The following is a 20,642-nucleotide window of genomic DNA, read 5'->3' as shown; positions in this document are numbered from 1 at the left end:
AATGAGTCACCACATTTGCTATAATTAACAGTGATGCAAGAGCCAGATGCAAACCAAGTGGGGCCTCAGGACCTGACTTTCAGGCGGCCCCAAACTTTGAGCTACACTTCAACACAGAAAAATCCCTGTGGTGAGCTGCTGTCTGTTCAAGATACATTTTAAATGAAGAAACGAAGCCTGGAATGTATGCAAGTTCCCAGATAATGGAGTGGAGAGGAGTGGCACCAAATTAATCTCCTTATTTACAACTGAAAAACTATCCACCAGAACCAGGAAGAGAGTTTACAGTTTATAGATAATGTAGATCTTTGCTTTCACACTCAGCTGCCCTGGAAAGCCTGAGCTGTCTCCAACCTGCTGAGCTACTTCATAGCAACTACAATTGCAAATTCAGTTGTACTAGGTGTTCAGTTTATACCCTCCTGATTGCAGTGTGTACCTGTGAACTTTTTTTTTTTTTTTAAAGAACAGTTATTTACATCTCTCTAGGCTTTTTTGCTGACATGGAATAAGAAGTGATGCAATGATAGCCTGATGAAAATGACTCTGAAAACACAAGTCCCCCCGTCCAGCCATAAGCCCTTGTGATCACAATTACTTTATGATGAGAGGAAGCGGCAGTGCTCTCTGGCTGCTTCTAGGGTTAGTAACTGCCTCCTGAGTTTCAACAGAGAGGAACAAAGAATGGTCACGACCTGATTAGTCTGAAGTGGTCACTGATGTCAGTGTCAGCATCTTACCTGTGGAAAAGAGGCTCAACGCTCCCCAAGATGGGAACACAATACAGTTGATAGAATCTTACCACTTTCCTTTTGAATAGACTTTAATTGAGAGCAAAGTGAAAAATGCAGGTTACATTTTTAGTGTTATCAATATGTTGGAAGATCAACACCAAAACAGTGATGCGTCTAACATTTATACATATCCTAACTTTAGCTGTCAAAGAGCAAATCATTATCAGATATATATATTTACACAATAATTTCAAGCAACAGTAAATAATAAACTCCCTCCCTTAAAAAATAAAAACAAAACACACACACATACACCCAACCACCTTTAAACAATGGATTTCCTCACACTATTAAGTCTCATTTTTTTTTTTCACGTATACTTGGAGACCCAAAGTTATTTAAGTTACTTAAGAACAGTCTTATCAGTGGAAATTCTGGACCAGCCCTTATGTTCTTTTAGAGTCATTTTAATTTTTACAACTTGAAGCCACATAACCAGCATGGTCTGTATACTCTAAGGACACCCCAAATGATAAAAATGAATTCCACTTCCTTTGTGTGAGGAGATACGTACATCTCTGAAGATGTGTATGATTACAACTCAAAGTCAAACAGAAACACAAAAACAAAATCTCAGATCCTCAAGCACGATTTCTTAAGAGCATTGTGCTAATGTTAACAATGAATTAACTGAATGCTAAGATTCTTTCAGATATCTCTGCAGAGGTACTGGTTAGTTCTGATTCTTATTTATTTATTTTTTTTTCCAGCTGCTTGAAATGCTTGAGTTTTAAAAGTTGCCTGGTCCAGGTTAGCAGCCTGCCTAACCTCCGGAATGTCGGACAGGACTCACCCCCAGTGCCTTACTCTCTGATTTATTTCTCGCTGTTGCTGTTAGTAAATGGAAACCATGACAAAGTTTACATTAGCAGACACATCCACATGCCTGGGCCCATAAATATTCTATGATGGAAAATGGTACAATGACTCCATTCCTCGTGAAAATGAGTGTAAAGTGAGAAGGGGCGGGGGAACATCACCAACAGTGGCTCTGCTTACAGTGGAAAATCCAGACCAAATGGCAACAGGCTTTTAACTAACTGGACACTGAGAGCCACTTCTCCAGGGCCTTACGAGTCAACTCAAAGTTGGCTAAGCAGAGACCAACTCCTTTGGGCAAACCTGGTAGAATCCAGTAGTACAGGCATCTTGTCTCAGACGCTGGATGAAGAAAGATCAACTGCCATTTCCTTCTCTGCCAGGCGAGTGAGGAGGAATCTTACAGTCAGCTTTGAAAGGAGTTCACGTGCTGTCCTGCCTGGGGTGCAGGACAGGGGCCGCTGTGGACCCTCAGAGCGCCAGCTGAAGTTTGCTCATGTTCCTCTGGTGCATGTTGTGATGGCGGACTAACTCGTCTGACCGGGCAAACTTTTTCTGACAACTGGGCCACCGACAGCTGAAGGGCTTCTCACCTGTTGACACAATGGCCAGTCAGAGACACTTGCCGTGGAGAGACGGAGCTGCAAGTTCAACTACCAAAGGCCTGAGTTAAATCATCGCAAGGCACCCACTCCAGATTCCCTCTAGCTCTTTGCCTAAGCTCACACACCTAGTTCATCTCACAAGGCGGCCCTGACCTGGCAGCACCTCTGGGGCCTCAAGGATTAAAATGCTGTGGCAATTACAGAATGTCACTAAGTCAGAAGACTTGGGAAATGGGAGAGACGGAGTGAATCTAGATAATGGAACTGCCTGGGCACTTCGTATTTAATCAAGGGGGGAAAACACTTGGTAAAACAAGACCGCTGTCATTAGACGGTTTTGTGAATTGTGTAAACGCTTCCCGTTTGCTGTTTAAGAAGGGGACTGAGCTTAACTGGAAGGCAAGGGCCTTAGGATCATCACGTAGCATACTGTTAATGGACTGCCACCCAGTAGCATAGCTGCAACTATAGCTTTAACATCTCTGTCTGTATACATATTCTGGATGGGCTGGGCGTTTTAAATAAATCACTGACATCAGTACACATGGTATTTGCTTCTTTTACTTTAAAGGGTTATTTAGAGAGTAATACCCATTATAAAAAAGATTTGAGGTGAGCCATGGTTTCGAGATTTTTTAAAAGCCTGCCAAAAAATCGAGGCTTCTCCATCTAAGGAGGCCTCAGAAGTTTCTTCCAAGTCTCATTTTGGATGGGAAAGATAATTAGTATTTCTGAATGCCTATCTAGGTACTAAGCTCTGTGCTTGGTTATCATATATATATATATATATATATACACACATGCATATAAAATTATATATATTAATTATACATAATATATATAATTTCATGTACTCTTTCCAACAGCCTGTAAGGTAAGCATTATTATCCCCATTCTACAGATGAGGCTAGAACCTCAGGTGAATGCAGACACAGGCAGGACTTCTTAAACCTAGGTCTGTCTGATTCCAAATCCAGGTCTGTCTGTAGGACACACTTTGTTGCATCACACTTCCTGGGCCTCGGCATAATGGAAATACAGCTATGGCTTTATCCTAAGTAAAAACATCACAGGAGTCAATTCATCCACCTGAGGAGGTTCTCAGGATATAGCTAGTTCTTCTCTGAGAAATACTGGATGGGACAAGCACTGAGAAATATCCCAGGGGAGGCACTGTCCCCCGGTCAGAACTGGAGGCTAATCAACTATAGCTCCCAGTTAGATATTAAACAGTCTGCTGGTGACATAGGTCATTTTGTACATGTACAGATATGCATGAGGTGGGGCACAGGGTACCAGGGATGATAACCCTTCCCCACCAAATTATGAGCTCAGGACTAAGGCAAAGAAGCTACATTAAAGGTACTCGAATCAGGGAATGAGCTGTCCATCCCACTGACTCTGGGGCACAGGTACTCTGACTATCTGCAAGTACAGCCTGCTGGGGCTGAGAATCCAGGACTGCACGGAGGAATCACGGCTCACACTTCCCTCGCCTCCCACTCACTGTCCCTCTGCCCTTCCTGATCTGGCTCCTGCCCCCTGCTCCCACTGCCAAGCATGCTGTCAAAGGTCACCTCCTAATGGACAAATCCTAACCTCTTCTCCTGTCGGTCATCATCCTCCTCAAACTCTCAAGGGAACTCAACTCTGCTGACCAGGGGGCCTCCTCCTGATTCTCTCTCCTCCCTGGGCCACAAGGTGAACACAGACTCTTTCCCCAGTAAAGAAGCAGTGGGTAGGTGGGCTGGGAACAGACAGAACTGGGGTTGCTACTTACTAGCTTTGGGACTTTAAACAAAGTTATTTCATCATTATATGCCTCAGTCTTCTCATCTGTAAAACGGGGATGAAATGTTACCTATCCTCCTTTTCTTCCAAGGATGTTGTGAAGATAAAATGAGATAACCTAAGCATTGGTCCTCCCTCTAAAGCTAGGAAATACACATCAAAGATGGTGCTATTTCCATTATGAATCACACCAGCCTCGTGGAGAAGCAAAAACTTTCAGCAGCTGTGAATAAATGTCTTTTCTCTCTCTATTCCTTTTGTTTGTTTAATTTTTACTTTTTGGCCATGCAGCATGTGGGATCTTAGTTCCCTGACCAGGGACTCAACCTGTGCTCCCTACATTGAAAATGCTGAGTCTTAACCACTGGGCCAGAGGGAAGGAGGGAGTCCCTCCCTCTATTCTACTATGAAGGAAATAAATCCCACACACCAGTATGAGTCTGGCAGAAACCATGACTGCTCCTGGGGCATTAACTTTTAGCAGAGCAAAGATTCAGGTCTCTGAAAACAGTGTTATAAAATGCAAACTTTCAGGAGTACAAGTGGTTGGCTTGTAGAATTTCTGCTATTTTCCTCCAAGGTTGATTATCCTATCAAACTGAGCGATAAAGATTTGATGCAACAAACTGGGAACAGCAGGGACTTAGCTTATCTCTTCACTTCATTATGGACACTCCTGAAAACAGTTCTTTTCACATCTCTTCTGACCCATACCTCCCACCCCCATTCCTTCTTAAACAATGTTATTATTTAAAGACAGCCATGCACTGTTCTCTCTCCTGAATCTAAAGCTGTTTAGAACGTTTCCACTCATCTTTTCCAATCTCTCGCATCACAAGCAACTCCATTCAACAGTAGTTTAAAAAAATAAAGAAAAATAAATGTGAAGAAAAGTTTACGCACTTGTTTTACCTGTATGAGTCCTGGTGTGGGTCTTCAGGTGGTCGGAACGGGAGAACTTTCGCTGACAAGTTTTACACTGGAATGGTTTCACACCTAAACGGACAGAGAAGGTCTAGCCGCGGCCCTAACCATGTGGCGGCATAGCAAGGCCCACAAGGCCTGCTTCCCGGTGGCCTGAGGAGTTGGGCATTTCCAGCCATACCTGCAGTGTCTGGCTCGCCCTCGGATTTCCCCAACACCCCAGGCCCAGCAGGAGCCACCTAATGCCGCACAGTAATCCTTGAAGACCTGTTGTCTTGGGAACAACTATTGCTTAACCACAAGTGTCCAGCTTCTCAGAGAAGTTTCAGCTGTGTCTGAGACTGAAAAAGTGAATCACACACTACAGATGGGACTTTGCTCTCCACCCACCCGTGTTCTTTACTGACACTCAGTGTATCATCAGCAAATTGCTAGTGGGAGTATCATGACTCTGTGGTTTTCAGGGGAAATGTGGGGCATTTCCTTTTCTTTTCTTTCTTTTTTTTTTTTTTTTTTTAAGAGAAGGTAAATCCCCAGCAGGGAAGATTATTGGAGAAACTTAAAAAATGGCTGACCCTCTCACACCCATATTGAACAATAAAAAGAATCACAAAATCAACCATGATCCAAGGGAACATACTGCCAGCAATGAGAAGGGAGCCTACAAACCTGTGTGTCTCCTTTGGTGTCTTTTGAGCTGGTCTGAACGAGAAAACCTTCGTTCACAGTCCTTGAAGTCACACTGGTATGGTTTCTCACCTTGGGGAAGACACGTATTCCATCGGAAAATGATTTTGGAAATAAAGATCTCATTAGAGGCAATTTCTCTTACCGGGACTGAAAGGATCCCAAAATGCTGAAAGGCACTTGGGTCGAAGGTTTCAGGGATATGCTGTCAACCTTAGGGGGCTTCCCAGGTTGCTCTAGCAGTAAGGAACTGGCCTGCTAAAGCAGGAGATGTTAAGAGATGCAGGTTCAATCCCTGAGTCAGGAAGATGCTCTGGAGAAGGGCATGGCAACCCACTCCAATATCTTGCCTGGAGAATTCCCAACGACAGAGGAGCCTGACGGGCTATCATCCTTAGGGTCACAGAGTCAGACACAACTGAAGTGATTTAGCGTGCAGGCATGCCAAACCACAGGGTTAGGAGAAGTCCCACCTACATACACACATTCATGGGCAGGAGGCGCAGAATCAGGGGCTGGGTGAATAAGGCTGAGTTGGAAGTGAAGGGAACTCGGGTTCTGGAGTTTGACACAGTGGGGAATATCCAGCTCTTTCAATCTGCTGGGTGAGGTGTCGTTTCCTCAGTGTGAAACGGGGCCAGTAACCTGACAGCTTCCAAGGACTTATAAACAGATTACAACAGACCATCCACAGAAAGGGCTTAGCCTACAGCCTAGCACAGAGGCAGTGCTCAAAAAATACTGGCAGCTAATATTTAAACAAATAATAAACCAAAGCGGTCTTAAGTCCAAGACTTGAGTTTGTGGCAGAATTCTGGGACGGATGTCCCCTGGAGCTGGCCCCCTGGAGTAAGTACTTTATGTTTTATGGCCTAAGGCTCTGGTATTCTCTGCTACTGACTTCCCATCCCTGAGTTAGGTATAAACAACTCCAGGGTTGTAAGATGCTCAAATTAAACCAGGAGCCAGAGCCTTAGAGTTCTGGGTATCCCTTTACTCGAGAGAAGACAGGAATGGGATTACACAACCTCCTGCCTCACAATGGAGAAGCCCTGCCCCTGTCTTTGCAGGAAAAAGTTCAGCCAAATCCCAGGAGCTGCGCCCCCTGAGTGCACTGAGCAACCCTGGACCGTCCCACCTTCTTATGAGAATTCTGAGTCATCAGCATTCTGGGATGGAGAGCAAGCCATCCCAGGATCAGCTGGCTCTTTCTGTTGTCGGGCAATTCCTGGTTACCTTTCCAGCCTTAGACTGCCTCTGCTTCCCTAACTGATCTATATTCCTGCTCTACAGAGCTCACCATTCCTGAACCCTGCCTTGTACTTCGCTCACACTCAACACCCTCCATCCCTATCTCCAGATCCCTAACCCATCATAAACTCTATGGCATGTCCCTCTCAAACGCTGTTTCCTCTGCAAAGCCTTCTTGGAAGCCTCCTGTTCACTTAGAAAACCTTTCCTTCCCTCATTACAGAATGGCTGACATGGGGCCTTGTCAGATCCACCGTCTGCCAGACTGGAAAATCCTGAGAGCAGGAAGCTTTCCTCAACTTTCTGTTGATATCCAGCCCAGTGCCTTAACTTCAGCTCTTCAAGCTGGAAAAGCAACACTTCTTTCTGTCCAGTCTCGTCTTTTTCCTGCCTTTCTGCTTCTGCTCGTCCTTTATTTTCTCTGCCCGACCCTGCCTACCCTTTATTGGTTAACCCAAGCCCCTCCTTCTCCAAGAAACGAACGAAGCTCACTCAAAACAATACCCTCTGAATGAATCTTCTCAGAGCCTCCAGATTCACTCAGTCATCACACGTTCTCTCCTCCCTTTTCATTTTTTTATGTCTTGCCTCCAAAACACACCATCGACTCTTTGAGAAAAGGGCTTGTGACTTGGAGTTAAAAGGCATGAGTTTGAGTCTTCCCTATATCCTACCCACCGGATAATTGTTTTCTGTGTGAGAATAAACTGAAATAATGAATGTAGATAATTTGGCCCATGGAAAGTATTTAATAAAAGGTTCTTAACATAATAGTCTGTACTATTATTAGGAACAGATACAAAAAGATGGCACTCTTTCAAGAAGGGGACTTCAGTGATGTTAAATACCCTTCCCTCCTCGTCTTCTGCAAGAAGAGTTTCTTAAAGGTTCCAGCAGGTCTGAGGGTCATGGCTATATTTCTTACTGCCTTCCCTTTCCCCAGACATCTAACCCTTACTGTTTTCTAAGTGCCTCTTTTCCATTATAGTTTCTACAACAATATTGCCTTCAATGTATTCTCTTGTATTTGTCTAGGCAGAATTTCGGAGAAGGCAACGGCATCCCACTCCAGTACTTTTGCCTGGAAAATCCCATAGACGGAGGAGCCTGGTAGGCTGCGGTCCACGGGGTCACTAAGAGTGGACACGACTGAGCGACTTCACTTTCACTTTTCACTTTCATGCATTGGAGAAGGAAATGGCAACCCACTCCAGTGTTCTTGCCTGGAGAATCCCAGGGATGGGGGAGCCTGGTGGGCTGCCGTCTATGGGGTCGCTCAGAGTCGGACACGACTGAAGCGACTTAGCAGCAGCAGCAGCAGCAGGCAGGATTTTACTTAATCATTTTCCTTATAATCAGATACTTTTCAAATGATCTCATTTGGGGAAATACATAACAACACAACATGCAACTTCTCATCTTCAGCTTAAAGCAGGTGGTCGACTGAGTGTAAACTCAGGTCTATGCCAGAACTGTAGCCTTCAGACACAATGGCTTAGCAAAGACCAGTGGTCTAAAGAGATCTGAACCCAGCTCATTTTCTTCTTCAGCTTCCCCAAAGAAAAGTCTGCAGTAACAATAAAACAGTGAAAGTGAGAGTCACTCAGTCGTGTCTGACTCTTTGTGACCCCATGGGCTATACAGTCCACAGAATTCTCCAGGCCAGAATACTGGAGTGGGTAGCCAGTATTCTTCTCCAGGGGATCTTCCCAAGCCAGGGGTTGAACCCAGGTCTCCCACATTGCAGGTGGATTCTTTACCAGCTGAGCCACAAGGGAAGCCCAAGAATACTGGAGTGGGTAGCCTATCCCTTCTCCACCGGATCTTCCCAAGCCAGGAATCAAACCGGGGTCTCCTGCATTGCAATCAATTCTTTACCAACTGATCTATGAGGGAAGCAATAATAAACAATAATGGTACTTAAAACAAAGAAGTTACCTTAAATCGTGGGGAAAAAATGGTACCAACTCCCCAGTAGGAAAGCCTGTGCTTTGCCCTGATTTCCTGTCGGGAAACTCAGTCACATTCCCATCTAGTGCTCCCAAGGCCAACCAAGAACAGACATTTGTGAAACCGATATTCACATTCACTGTGGCCAACAACCAAACGTGGCCAGTGCTCTCCCAGAGGCAGACCCTGTAATCTATGGGAAAATCCAGTTTTCTTTAAAACATCTTCAAAAATCATCTTTTTGGGGGGGTTGAAAAAAAAAATTAAACCTAGAAGCCATTTTTCCATTCTTACCTAGTTGGTTATTACTAACCCAAGCAGTTAAGCTCTTCTTTGGACCATCTCATCCTAAGTCTCCAGAATGACCTTGCATATCAAGTTCCTAGAATCATCTAACTAACCAAGCCCCCAGGCTAGTTCCTCTCCCTTAAGAGATGCTAATACTATTGTAAAACTAATAAGAGCATTTATTCAGACTTACTGACACAGGGAACTGTAAGAGATGGTTCATCTCTCTAATTCCTTTCATTCAATTTGATTTTAGAAGTTAACCTAGTCTCAACAATTGTATAAGGGAGGCTATCATCTCCATTTTCCATGTAAGGCAGATGAAGTTTGAAGAGTGGTTAGTAACTTGCTCAAGGTAACACCACCTGGTAGTGAAACCAGACTTCAAGCCAGGTCTCTAATTCTGTGAAATGCTCTACCTACGCTGCTGCTGCTGCTGCTGCTAAGTCACTTCAGTCGTGTCTGACTCTGTGCGACCCCATAGACGGCAGCCCACCAGGCTCTGCCATACCTGGGATTCTCCAGGCAAGAACACTGTTGTGGGTTGTCATTTCCTTCTCCAATGCATGAAAGTGAAAAGTGAAAGTGAAGTCACTGAGTCTTGTCAAACTCTCAGCGACCCCATGGACTGCAGCCCACCGGGCTCCTCTGTCCATGGGATTTTTCAGGCAAGAGTACCGGAGTGGGATGCTATCTACCTACTCTGCTCTTCCCTTTTTTAACAAAGGATAGAACTTCAGGATACAAAATGGCCTGGCAGCCTTTTTCCATTACTTGAAAGTAGTGCCTACTTTGCATTCCAGAAATCACCTGTGTCCTGGCAGTGACAGCTGGAAGCAGGGGCTCCTAAGCCGCCCCTGAGCTACCAGAACCAAGACTGGACGGTGAATGCACTTACCGGTGTGCTTCCGGCTGTGCATCTGTAAGTGGGACAGCTTAAAATATCTCTTATTGCAGCCTGGGTAAGCACACATGAAGGGGCGTTTCTCACTGGTCTCAGATGCCGATCGGACAAGAGTCGGGGCCACTCCAGGCACACGCCGCACATCCTGCAAGCAGAGCGTAAGATAAACAGAGGCTTTAAGCCACATGTGAACATTCGCATTGATCCCAAGGAAAGTGAGCTCTGAAGTATTCCCAACGGAGGGATAGCGGATGTGATGCCTGAAACCACTCCCCACCACACCTGAGGTGCCCAAAGCAGACATCGCTAGTGGATGGCAGAGCAGCACATTCAACAGTGCATTGCCCTAAGATCATCACTGCTGATCAACCAGAACCGGGACCTGAGAGGAAGTCAGTCTTAGGGCTGCTGATCCGGAGCATCGGGAAAAGAAATGCTGCACACTGGGAGAGCTCCCAGTCTTTCCTGTCTCTCAGCTTCTCATCTTGAAGCAGAGGTCTGGAAGTCAAAGCCCCAGGTTCTAGTCTATTCCCTCCCACTCGGACACCAGGCCACATGACCTTGGGCCCTATCTGCAATGGGTTGGGAACTCCTTATTAGAGAAAAATGAGCCCCCAACTGAGCAACCTTCCACGTGTGAGTCAATGACAAGGAAAAAGAATACATCCTGGGAGGTGAGGGCTCTGTCTGTGAAGGGAGCTGAAACCACAGGAAGCTCACAGTGTTGCCAGCATGATCCTTTACTGGAGACACCAGGAAGCACTGTGTGTCTGCCCTCTGCCCACTCTCTGTCCATCGCGGGGCATTCTGTGGATCACCTTTATCCTGGAGGAGTGTGTGTGCATGGTTGGTCCTCCATGAGAAGAAGCTAGAGGGCAACAGTGAGGCAAATGCCCCTTAGGCTCCGGGGACCAGTGAGTCATAAACAAAAGCAACGCAAGTGCCTGAGGGACCACTGAAGCCTCCTCGTCCTCACACAGAGGTGCAAGTCAGGGCCCGAGAGCACATCCACAGTTTGTCTTAAGACCCGGGACCACTTCTAAGCTTACCCACACCTGCCCTGGGCACTTCCCATACCACCCACCAGCATATGTTCAAGTTCTTATTTCACCTCTTGCTGCGCAAATCTTTTTTGAAGTAAACATACAGTAGTACCATACGGCTTTACTACTGATGGGCCCCAGTGTCTTAAGGCAAAAGATGCAATAAGTTTAAATGAGGAGCCAGCTGTGTCTGATTGGTCCACTCTGGAAGAAAATGAACACAGACCTCAACAGAAAGTCTGATAAACTGGGCTTGGTGAAAAGGAAGGGAAAAGGAGTTTCATACAGTTCCTTTAATTCACCCCAGGGGCAGCGCACAGGGCAACAGGGAATAAAACAGTTGTCAGTGTCAGCCAGTCCTGGTGGAGAAGCCTGACATTACTTGTCTGACTTCCATCAGATGTCCCATATTTCTGTCACCCCCACCTTTATTCTCACCACTGGAAGGCTTCAGATGAGGGGACATGCTGTTCTATCTTCATGATGCCTCTGGAAACATTCTTCAGAACATCTCAGAGCACTTGCTCCACACATCACGTGGGAAGTTGGCCCACACACAACTTATTTCTCATGTGCTGGCTACTCTGGAGAAAGTATCTCAGCCGCTACTCATGTTGCAACCACAGAGTCACACGCCAAAGGCACAAACACAAACCCTTGGTAACTGTGCGTGGTTCTGAACGCACAAAAGAGGCTCTGGGAGATGGCTTTCCGTCCAGTTTCCATTTTACTTTCCTTTCCTCACTCTCGCTTAGTAAAGACAGAGTCTACCTTTGGGCACTTGCCCGTGCAGAGCAAGTCTTAGAAGTCCAGAGTCCAGGTCATTAATTCAAGCTCATTTAGTCCCAACATAAGATGAAGCATATAGCCTACCCTAGAGAAGGTGAATTAAACAGTGAAGGAGGAAAGAAGGGAATTCTGCAGAAAGCACCCTGGTATGAGTGAGGTGGCTGCATCCACACTGGCCTCTAGAAAGGAGAAGACCCCTCAGTCTGCCCCAGTGGAAGAGGGCGCATCTCTGCTGACACAGGAGCCTATGGTTAGGAACAGACTTGCCAGGGCCAAACGGCCAGCACCGAGGACGTGCGAGGCTGTTGGGAAGGAAAGAGGCAGCCGGGGCCCCGTGTACTCGCCTGAATGCCCCTGAAGACGCCGTGGGTGTGTATCCTGTACTGGGCGCCACAGAGGATGGGCGTGGTATGGTTGTCACTCTCGTACCCCGTGCCGTGGCTGCAAACACAGAGAAGGGAGAACAGGACTCAGGCTGGTTCACAGGCACACTTCAGGGCAATGCGCCCCTGCAGTGAGACGAATGTCCTTTCAGAGCTCTCGGGACACCTCGGTTGGCTTCTGCCTCCCTCCACTGGGGCTACCCTAGAAGCAGCGCTTTGTGAAAGGCAGAGCTGCTCAATCCTCGGGTGACCCCCACGCAGTCCCTTACCCTCACACTCTCCAGGGCACACCATCTGGGTCCATGCCTCTCTCAGACAAGCCAGGGAAAAGTCACAGTGGCAGGAGTTCATTCCCAGCAAGTTGTTTACCATCAAGACAGCAGGGCTGACAGCTGTGAATATCTCAGGAATGAGCAGATGCCTCAAATTTCACGTTGAATGCAAGGGATTTTTTGTCGGCACCTCATGACTCAGTTTTTACCAGATAGCACCAAGAAAGCGATGACGCTTACAAGAAGAGACGTCGCATCCTTAGAAGCGGGGATTACACATCTGGGGCTCTGCTCCACTTCAACCGCAGATCAGGTTTCCAGATCAACTTAACTCTTCGGAGCCAAGCCAGATCCTAGGTGGACACTTCCTCCAGCATTAGACTGACCAGTCCCCGAGCCAGAGCTCAGTTAGCCTTGGACTAACTAGCGAGAGCTGAGGGATGGAGAAGGCTGGAAAGAACACCTTGCAAGGGGTGGATGTTCTGCTCTAAAAATACTCTCTCCTTTGGGTAACAGCTGATCAGAGATTCAGTTGTTTTACTTCCAAATGAGGCCAAGTGGACTTCCCCAGGAGTCCAGTGCTTAAGACGAAGGAGGAGTGGGTTTGATCCCTGGTTAGGAATCTAAGCTCCCGCATGGCCGCAGGTGCAGTCAAAGATTACAAAAACTACAACCACCACCACCAAATGAGGCTGGGTGAGAACTGCAACCCACGGGGCAGCACGCTATGATCGCAGCTCGACTCACCGTGGGCAGCTTTATGAAGCCTCTGTAAACTGGCGACGCTGCTTTGAACCACGTCTGGCAGTTCCTCAAAAGCTTAGATGGAAAGTTACCATGTGACCCAGAAATTCCGCGTCCAGGTGTATTCCCAGGAGAAATGAAAATACATTTCCCCACAGAAATTTGTAGCCATTAGCAGCATTACTCGTAATAGCCAAAAATGAGAATCAGCCCAAACGTCTGTCACCTGATGGTGGATAAACAAAATATGGCGTACTCCTAAAGTGGGATATTATTTGAGGATAAAAGGAATGAAATACGTAATAATGAAGTACATGACAAACCTTGAAAACATTATGCTAAGAGAAAGAAGTCAGTCACAAAGGACCGCCTGCTGTATGATTCTCTTTACAAGAAACGTCCAGAAGAGGCAAATTTATAGAGATGGAAAGTAGATAGGTGGTCGACTGCCGAGGACTGAGGATTTTGAGGGGAAATGGAGAGTGATTGGTAAAGTGAAACTGAAAGTCACTCAGTTGTGTCTGACTCTTATAATCCAGAGAATTCTCCAGGCCACAACACTGGAGTAGGTAGCCTTTCCCTTCTCCAGGGGATCTTCCCAAAGCCAGGGATCAAACCCAGGTCTCCCACATTGCAGGCAGATTCTTTACCAATTGAGCCACAAGGGAAGCCCAAGAATACTGGAATGGGTAGCCTATCCCTTTTCCAGTGGATGTCCCCGACCCAGGAATCGAACCGGAGTCTCCTGCATTGCAGGCAGGTTCTTTACCAACTAAGCTATCAGGGAAGCCCGTGATTGTTAAAAACATCCTCCAATTGTGGTACTGGTCATACAAGTCTGTGAATATACTAAAACCCCTGAATTGTACACTGCAAATGGGTGAATGGTACACTATGGAAATACATAAAGCTCTTAAAAAATTAAGGTGGGGGAAAGGATAAACTGGGAGACAGACTGACATACACACATTACCAAATATAAAATAGACAATAAGACCTGCTAGGAACTCTATATTCTGTAATGGCCTAATGGGAAAAGAATCTAAAAAGAGTAGATACATGTGCATGTATAACTGATACACCATGCTATACAGCAGAAAGTAACGTAAGATTGTAAATCAACCATACGCTTAATAAAAAGGTGACTGTGCCAAAAAAAATTAAATCACAAGTATTTATTTTTTTAAAAATTACCTCTGGGGACTGGGGTCCATGCATTTTTTTAAGCCTCTGGGTGAAGGTTAACTGTCAGGACTGAGAGCTCCCACCCTCTGCCTCTGTTACTCTAGAGAGTCCCAGGGGCCCGATATAGGAGGCACGTAGCCCACTCCATCCAAGGCTGGCTCAACTCTCACTCACCCAGGGGAGAGACTTCCTAGAAGGGAAGAGTGTCAGGATGACGCACACGTCCACACACTCTGCGGCCACAGCAGCTGTAGCATTTCACCTCTGGTTCTGGCTCCAGGCTTTCTAGAAAGAACTGCCTGTCTCCTTCTTACAAAGTGACGAGAGCAGCTGGGGGCAGTGGGTGGCAGTTCTGCTCCCTCTAACCTCCTACACCTCATCTCCACACCCTTCAGGTGATTTTTGACATATCTGGGGGGGAAATGTCCCAAAGAGCCAGGGTCAGACACACAAAACTAGGAGGAAAGGCCAAACTCAGGTAGTGTCTGCCTTTTGGAACTTTAGAACGTGTTTGCCAAAAGAAAAAGGTCCCATCTGGCCTCCTTACAATTGCATTCTATCAACAGTGGGGAAGGGAGAGCTGATGAGAATGGTGATAAGGCAGCAGAAAGAGGACAGACAGAACAGGAATGGTGCTACCAGAACATTCTGCCTCCCAGGCTGCCTTTGCTTGGTTCGGCCTTCTGCACGGAGCCCAGATGTGACATACATATTTTCTAGGGCTCAGGGACCCAACAATAGAAGTCTGTATTATTCTCAAGTTCCAGTGTCAAAGGGGAAGGCCTTCTCTGGTGGCTCAGTGGTGAAGAACCCACCTGCCAATGCAGAAGACCTGGGTTCGATCCCTGGGTTGGGCAGATCCCCTGGAGGAGGAAACAGCAACCCACTCCAGTGTTCTTGCCTGGGAAACCCCATGGACAGAGGAGCCTGGCAGGCTACAGTCTGAGCGGTCGCAAAAGAGTCGGATACGACTGAGCACCTAAACAACAATAACAAATCAAACGGGAAGAACCTAGAGTCTCCAGTCTCAGCAGCTCATCTCTGGATGTTACCTGGATTCCTGGAGGTGAGAAATATGGGAAACCGACTTTTCTCAGCCTACTTGTCCCAGGAAATGAAATGTTGCCCCACTCAAATGGGATGCCATGATCCTCACAACCAGATGCAACCAACCAACAAAAGCAGCAAGACTGTACCCGCCAAGTGTGCCACTGGATTCTTCTAGCACGTCCGTGAACAAGAAAAACAGCCAGGTCCGTTCTCACTGGCTCCATAAAACAAACACACCAATGCAGTTCCACCTGGTGGAAACTATGCCACCTCACACTCTTTTCAGCCTGGTCCACCCAGAACACTGAGTTCAACTCCTGGGCATTCAGCTTAGCAATGACTCTCTCCAGGTAAGAAAAGCAAAGCCCGTTGAGGGGCTTGAACCATAGATTAATAGAGGCAGAAAAGTCATCTGTTCCAACTTCCTCCAGCTCATCTTTACCAGCAGGACAACGTGACTGGTGACTAGTTTTCAAGGCAGCCCACTCCACTTGTGTTCTTCCTGACCCAGGGACGGAACCTGGGTATCATGCGTTGCAGGCTGATTCTTTACTGTCTGAGCCACCAGGAAGTCTAACTGTTGGGAAAGGCCTTTCTAAACTGGGCATAAATCTGCCTCTTTTATGTCTCCTAGAGAACCAGAGTATTACTATTTTACAGCCATCTGGGTGTGTCTCCTCCACTGTACCGTAAACACAGCCTTGAAAACAGAGACCAAGCTGCTCCTTTCTGCACCTCTCAACTTTGACTCAAGTAAGGTGCACAGTCTAAAATAGTTCCCTAAGATGGGCCGAATCCAACTCCTCTTCCACATGACAATCCTTCAGATATCTGAAAACAGCTCTCCAGACTACAGACCTGGGGCTCTCTCAACTATAACAACGTGAACTGGCATCTAATTCCCATGCCATCCAGAACATCCTCTTCTTCATCCTATTCATTTTGTTAGGTCTCTCTCAAAGAGTAGGCTTAGTCCCTGAGAACTGTATTTATATAAGGGAGTGAGAAGGGAGGATCACAGAAGTCTTTAGAATCACAGAAGTAACAAACACCTAACAATGGAGAGAAATGCCTCACCTAAAGAAATTTCATTCCAAATTTTTTTTAAGTCAATATGCTAGTCAATATGAAGCATTATGCCCACCAGCTGCCAGGGCTCAATCCCTGGGTAGAGGGTCTGGGGCTTCCCCTCTCAACCTGGACAAAGCATTGCTGCTAACACACGTAAGAGCACATTCTCTCTTAGCACTCAAGTCACGGCGATCTTCTTCAGTCAAACGAAATCCCCGACTCCCACCCTAGCATGTACCACAGTTAAACCAGGTATTCCAACCTTGAACCTGAAGGCATGATTTTTGTTTTTTATTGCAATTCAGGACCACACATTTATCCTTCAAATTCCATTCTATTTCCTTTAGAGAGTCATCCTCAACTGTTTAAATCTTTTTGCTTTGGCTTCCAAAGCCTTTGCTTTCCATCCCATTTCACATTATTTCAACATTTAAAAAGTACCTTTTCAATGTTTTCATAAGAGGAAAGGCTCTTCCTTGCTGCTGCATATATTTACAGTATGTAAAACTGGTCTCTGATATTCAGGCAGTGAAAAGATTCTAAAAGCCCTCTCCATGAGACGACCTGAGGGAAGCTATCATAAAGAATCTAGTCATTTAGATGGGGTTAAGTCCAAGAGAGCCAAAAGTCATCCGCAGGAATCAATCTGAGAAAGGGCTCAGGAAGACAGCAGCTGCTGCTGCATCAATAGCCACTGTTAAGAACCAGCTGCTAATTTAGATAGTCAAGTGAAACCAAGCTTTGTCCCCAAAGAGATCAGCCAGTACAAGTTATAGTAAGTATGTTGTGGATGAACCAAACAGGAGTGAGAATAGGACTCCTAGAGGTCTGAAACCATTAAGCCGTTCAAGAAGGGCAAGTAGTTACCAGCCTAGAGAAGAGATTTCTGGGGCCAAAGATGCTCCTTTCAAGAAAGGAATCAAAGAGCCCCAGAGATGGGGTAAAAACTTGTCATGACCCAGAGACAAGGGTGTTATTATTCATGGAGCCAACTGGTATCAGAAGGCAGGTTCTAGAGAAAGCATGAATCCCAAGAGTCCCACATCTCCCTTGGGGTCAAAATGCACACACCGTGACTTCCTTGCAAACCAAATAATGAGAGGAAGGTAAAGGAGCCCTGGCACTATGCACAGCACGGCAGGTGACCTAAGCCTGAGAGAGGCTGGACTTTCCTAAGGAAAAAAAATGGTGCTTTATACAATGTTTTCATGCTTTGTTGCCTCGCGAAATACTCTTTGATGGATAAAATACTGGACTTGGCTGAATGGCAGAGCAAAAGGATTTGAAGACTCTTTGGCCAAGATGAGCAGGGAAAGCACAGGGATGGACAGTGAGGTGTAATGAAGGCAGCCATGGGGCCAGCAGGTGAGAAGAGTCAGGGGGTCTGGTGCAGGCAGGGGACCACACTGGAGAGGAAGCTGAGGGTAACACAACTGCCACTTTCTTCCTACCCTGGAGCACTACACAAGAAACCACTCACAGGCTGATAAAGATACTTAACACAGCTCCTTAGGCTTTTTTTGTTCAACTAGGCACAAATTGGCTTCCCTGGTAGCTTAGAGGTTAAAGCGTCTGCCTGCAATGCAGGAGACCCGGGTTCAATCCCTGGGTTGGGAAGTTCCCCTGGAGAAGGAAATGGCAACCCACTCCAGGATTCTTGCCTGGAGAATCCCATGGACAGAGGAGCCTGGTGGGCTACAGTCCACGGGGTTGCAAAATCACTCACTTAAGTACTTAGCCTATAACTATCCACAAAGATATAAAAAAATAACTATCGTGTCTTTTTGCAATAAAGATCAACTACATTAGCGACCTTCCACGGAGACTAGTAATTCTAGAAACAGACTTGAGCATTGCCTTGCGCATGATTAACACATCTTTGTTCCTAAACTCTTGTTTTTTTCCCTATGTGCTTTCCAAAATCCAGCTTAATAGCTTTACCAACAACTCATGCTAATCTCACTGCTCTATGGTTTCCAGAATCTACTGGGTTTTTTTTTTTTCTTCCTATTTAAAAACTAAGATATTTGCCTCACTTAAGCAACAACTAAGGCAGTCTCAAATCTTCTGCCACCTCGCTCCATGAATTTCCATGATTATCAGCCAAGGGTCAATGATTTCGCTAAACTGTTCAGAATATGGATTTGTTTTTTTTTCCCTTAAAGCAAAGCCACAAACTCAGGTACCTACAGGGGCCAAGCAAGTGAGAAAAATAAATGACGAAGGTCCTGGAAAGAAAGATGGCATCAAACTGACAGGGACAGCCAGCCCAGCCACCCCACCCTGCCCAAAGGAGGCAGCGAGGTCTACCAGCCAAGTACTACTGATAACATAACCCCAATGTTGCCAGATCTTTCCATCCTCCAGAAAAGCCAGAAATCACAGCTTTTATGTGAGATCACTTGAGTTTTACATTCTGGGAAATGACCGAAATTGTAAAGAATCACTGTCAGGTCAAACAAAATCTATCTCCGGCCTAAGGGCAATCAATTTGCAACCTCTGCTTTAAAGGTTGAGCAGTGAAGTTTAAACTGCAAGCTGGAAAACTCCCTCTGGATTCTGTTGCCTCCTCCTACCTGGCAACAGAATGGAGGTGGCGATGTGTCTGATTCTTTAAGTACTGAGTCATTCAGTTCAGTTCCGTTCAGTCGCTCAGTCACATCCGACTCTTTGCGACCCCATGAATCGCAGCACACCAGGCCTCCCTGTCCATCACCAACTCCCGGAGTTCACTCAGACTCATGTCCATCGAGTCAGTGATGCCATCCAGCCATCTCATCCTCTGTCGTCCCCTTCTCCTCCTGCCCCCAATCCCTCCCAGCATCAGAGTCTTTTCCAATGAGTCAACTCTTCGCATGAGGTGGCCAAATTACTGGAGTTTCAGCTTTAGAATCTTCCAAACCCTTCAAAGTTTGAAAGGATGCATACTTGAACAGCAGGAATGGTCAGTGCTGCTAGACCAAAATCCAGAAGTTATCATCTATAGGGGTCAGTGGTTTACCTCTAAACATCACTGGCCCATTTCAAAGTAGGCTTAAGCACTGACTTACAGACAGAAAACCACAGTTGTTGTGCAGTAAGTTGAAGTATGGGGCTTCCCTGGTGGCTCAGACAATAAAGAATCTGCCTGCAATGCAGAAGACCCAGGTTCGATCCCTGAGTCAGGAAGATTCCCTGGAGAAAGGAATGGCAACCCACTGCAGTATTCTTGCCTGGAGAATTCCACGGACAGAGGAGCCTGGTGGGCTACAGTCCTTAGGGTCGCAGGTTTGCAACAAGAGAGTTGACTAACACACATACACACAAGTTGAAGTGTATCTGTTTTCTACAGATGCTGTAACAAATTACCATAAATTTGGTGGCTTGAAAGGACACAAATTTGTGCTGTTACAATTCTGGAGACCGGAAGTCTAAAATAAGCTTCACTGCGCTAAAGTTTATGTGTTGGCAGGGTTATTTTCTTCTGGAGACTTACGGGAGAATCTCTTTCCTTGTCTTTTTCAGCTTCCAGAACTCACTCGCATTCCTTGGCCCCTCCTTCACATCGCTACATCACTCTGACCTCCTCCCACCTTCATCACATCCCTAGTCACTCTTCTGTAGTCCAGTCTCCCTTTGCCTCCCTTTTATGAGGACACTCATTACAGTGAGGGCCCATTCAGGTATTCAGGACAGTCTCCCGGTCTCAAGATCCCTAACTTAGTCACATCGGTCAAGTCCCTTTTTGCTACAGAAAGCAACATTCACAGCCTCCAAGGATGAAGACTTGGATATCCTTGGGGGGTCATTATTCAGGCTACCATACCAAAGGAACTGGATTTGTTTGGTTTCTTGCAGATATATTTAACAGAGCTAAATTAACCTAGATTCTTTATCTCTAGATTAACCCAAAAGATCAGTCTGAAAGAACATGGGTTTTGCATCTGAATGCCTGTGTTCCAGTCCCACGTCTATCATTTATTTACTCTGTGGTCATGGGTGAATCATCTAAACTCTGACTCAGATTCCTCCTCTGTAAAATGAAGCAATAACCAATTTTATACATTTGCTTGAAAACCAAAGAGCTAAGCTATATGAGGAGCAAAAGTAAAA

The 20,642-nt window shown here is 46.0% G+C and overlaps 1 protein-coding gene across 3 annotated transcripts in view; it reads right to left on the bottom strand.

Annotated features, from left to right (window-relative positions):
* Window positions 806–20,642, bottom strand: part of WT1 (Wilms tumor 1) — a 50,012-nt gene continuing 30,175 nt past the window's right edge. For all 3 annotated transcript variants that reach the window (XM_018059286.1, XM_018059287.1, XM_018059288.1), the window contains 5 exons: window positions 12,190–12,286; window positions 10,008–10,158; window positions 5,603–5,692; window positions 4,913–5,005; window positions 806–2,206 (listed from right to left, as the gene is read on the bottom strand). In XM_018059286.1, coding sequence (XP_017914775.1) covers window positions 2,085–2,206; window positions 4,913–5,005; window positions 5,603–5,692; window positions 10,008–10,158; window positions 12,190–12,286 — 553 coding nt within the window. In that variant the 3' untranslated portion in view covers window positions 806–2,084. The remainder of the gene's footprint in view (window positions 2,207–4,912; window positions 5,006–5,602; window positions 5,693–10,007; window positions 10,159–12,189; window positions 12,287–20,642) is intronic.

This window comes from Capra hircus, chromosome 15, assembly GCF_001704415.2.
Source record: "Capra hircus breed San Clemente chromosome 15, ASM170441v1, whole genome shotgun sequence".
Classification (NCBI taxonomy): domain Eukaryota; kingdom Metazoa; phylum Chordata; class Mammalia; order Artiodactyla; family Bovidae; genus Capra; species Capra hircus.
This window is presented reverse-complemented; position numbering and strand designations above follow the sequence as displayed.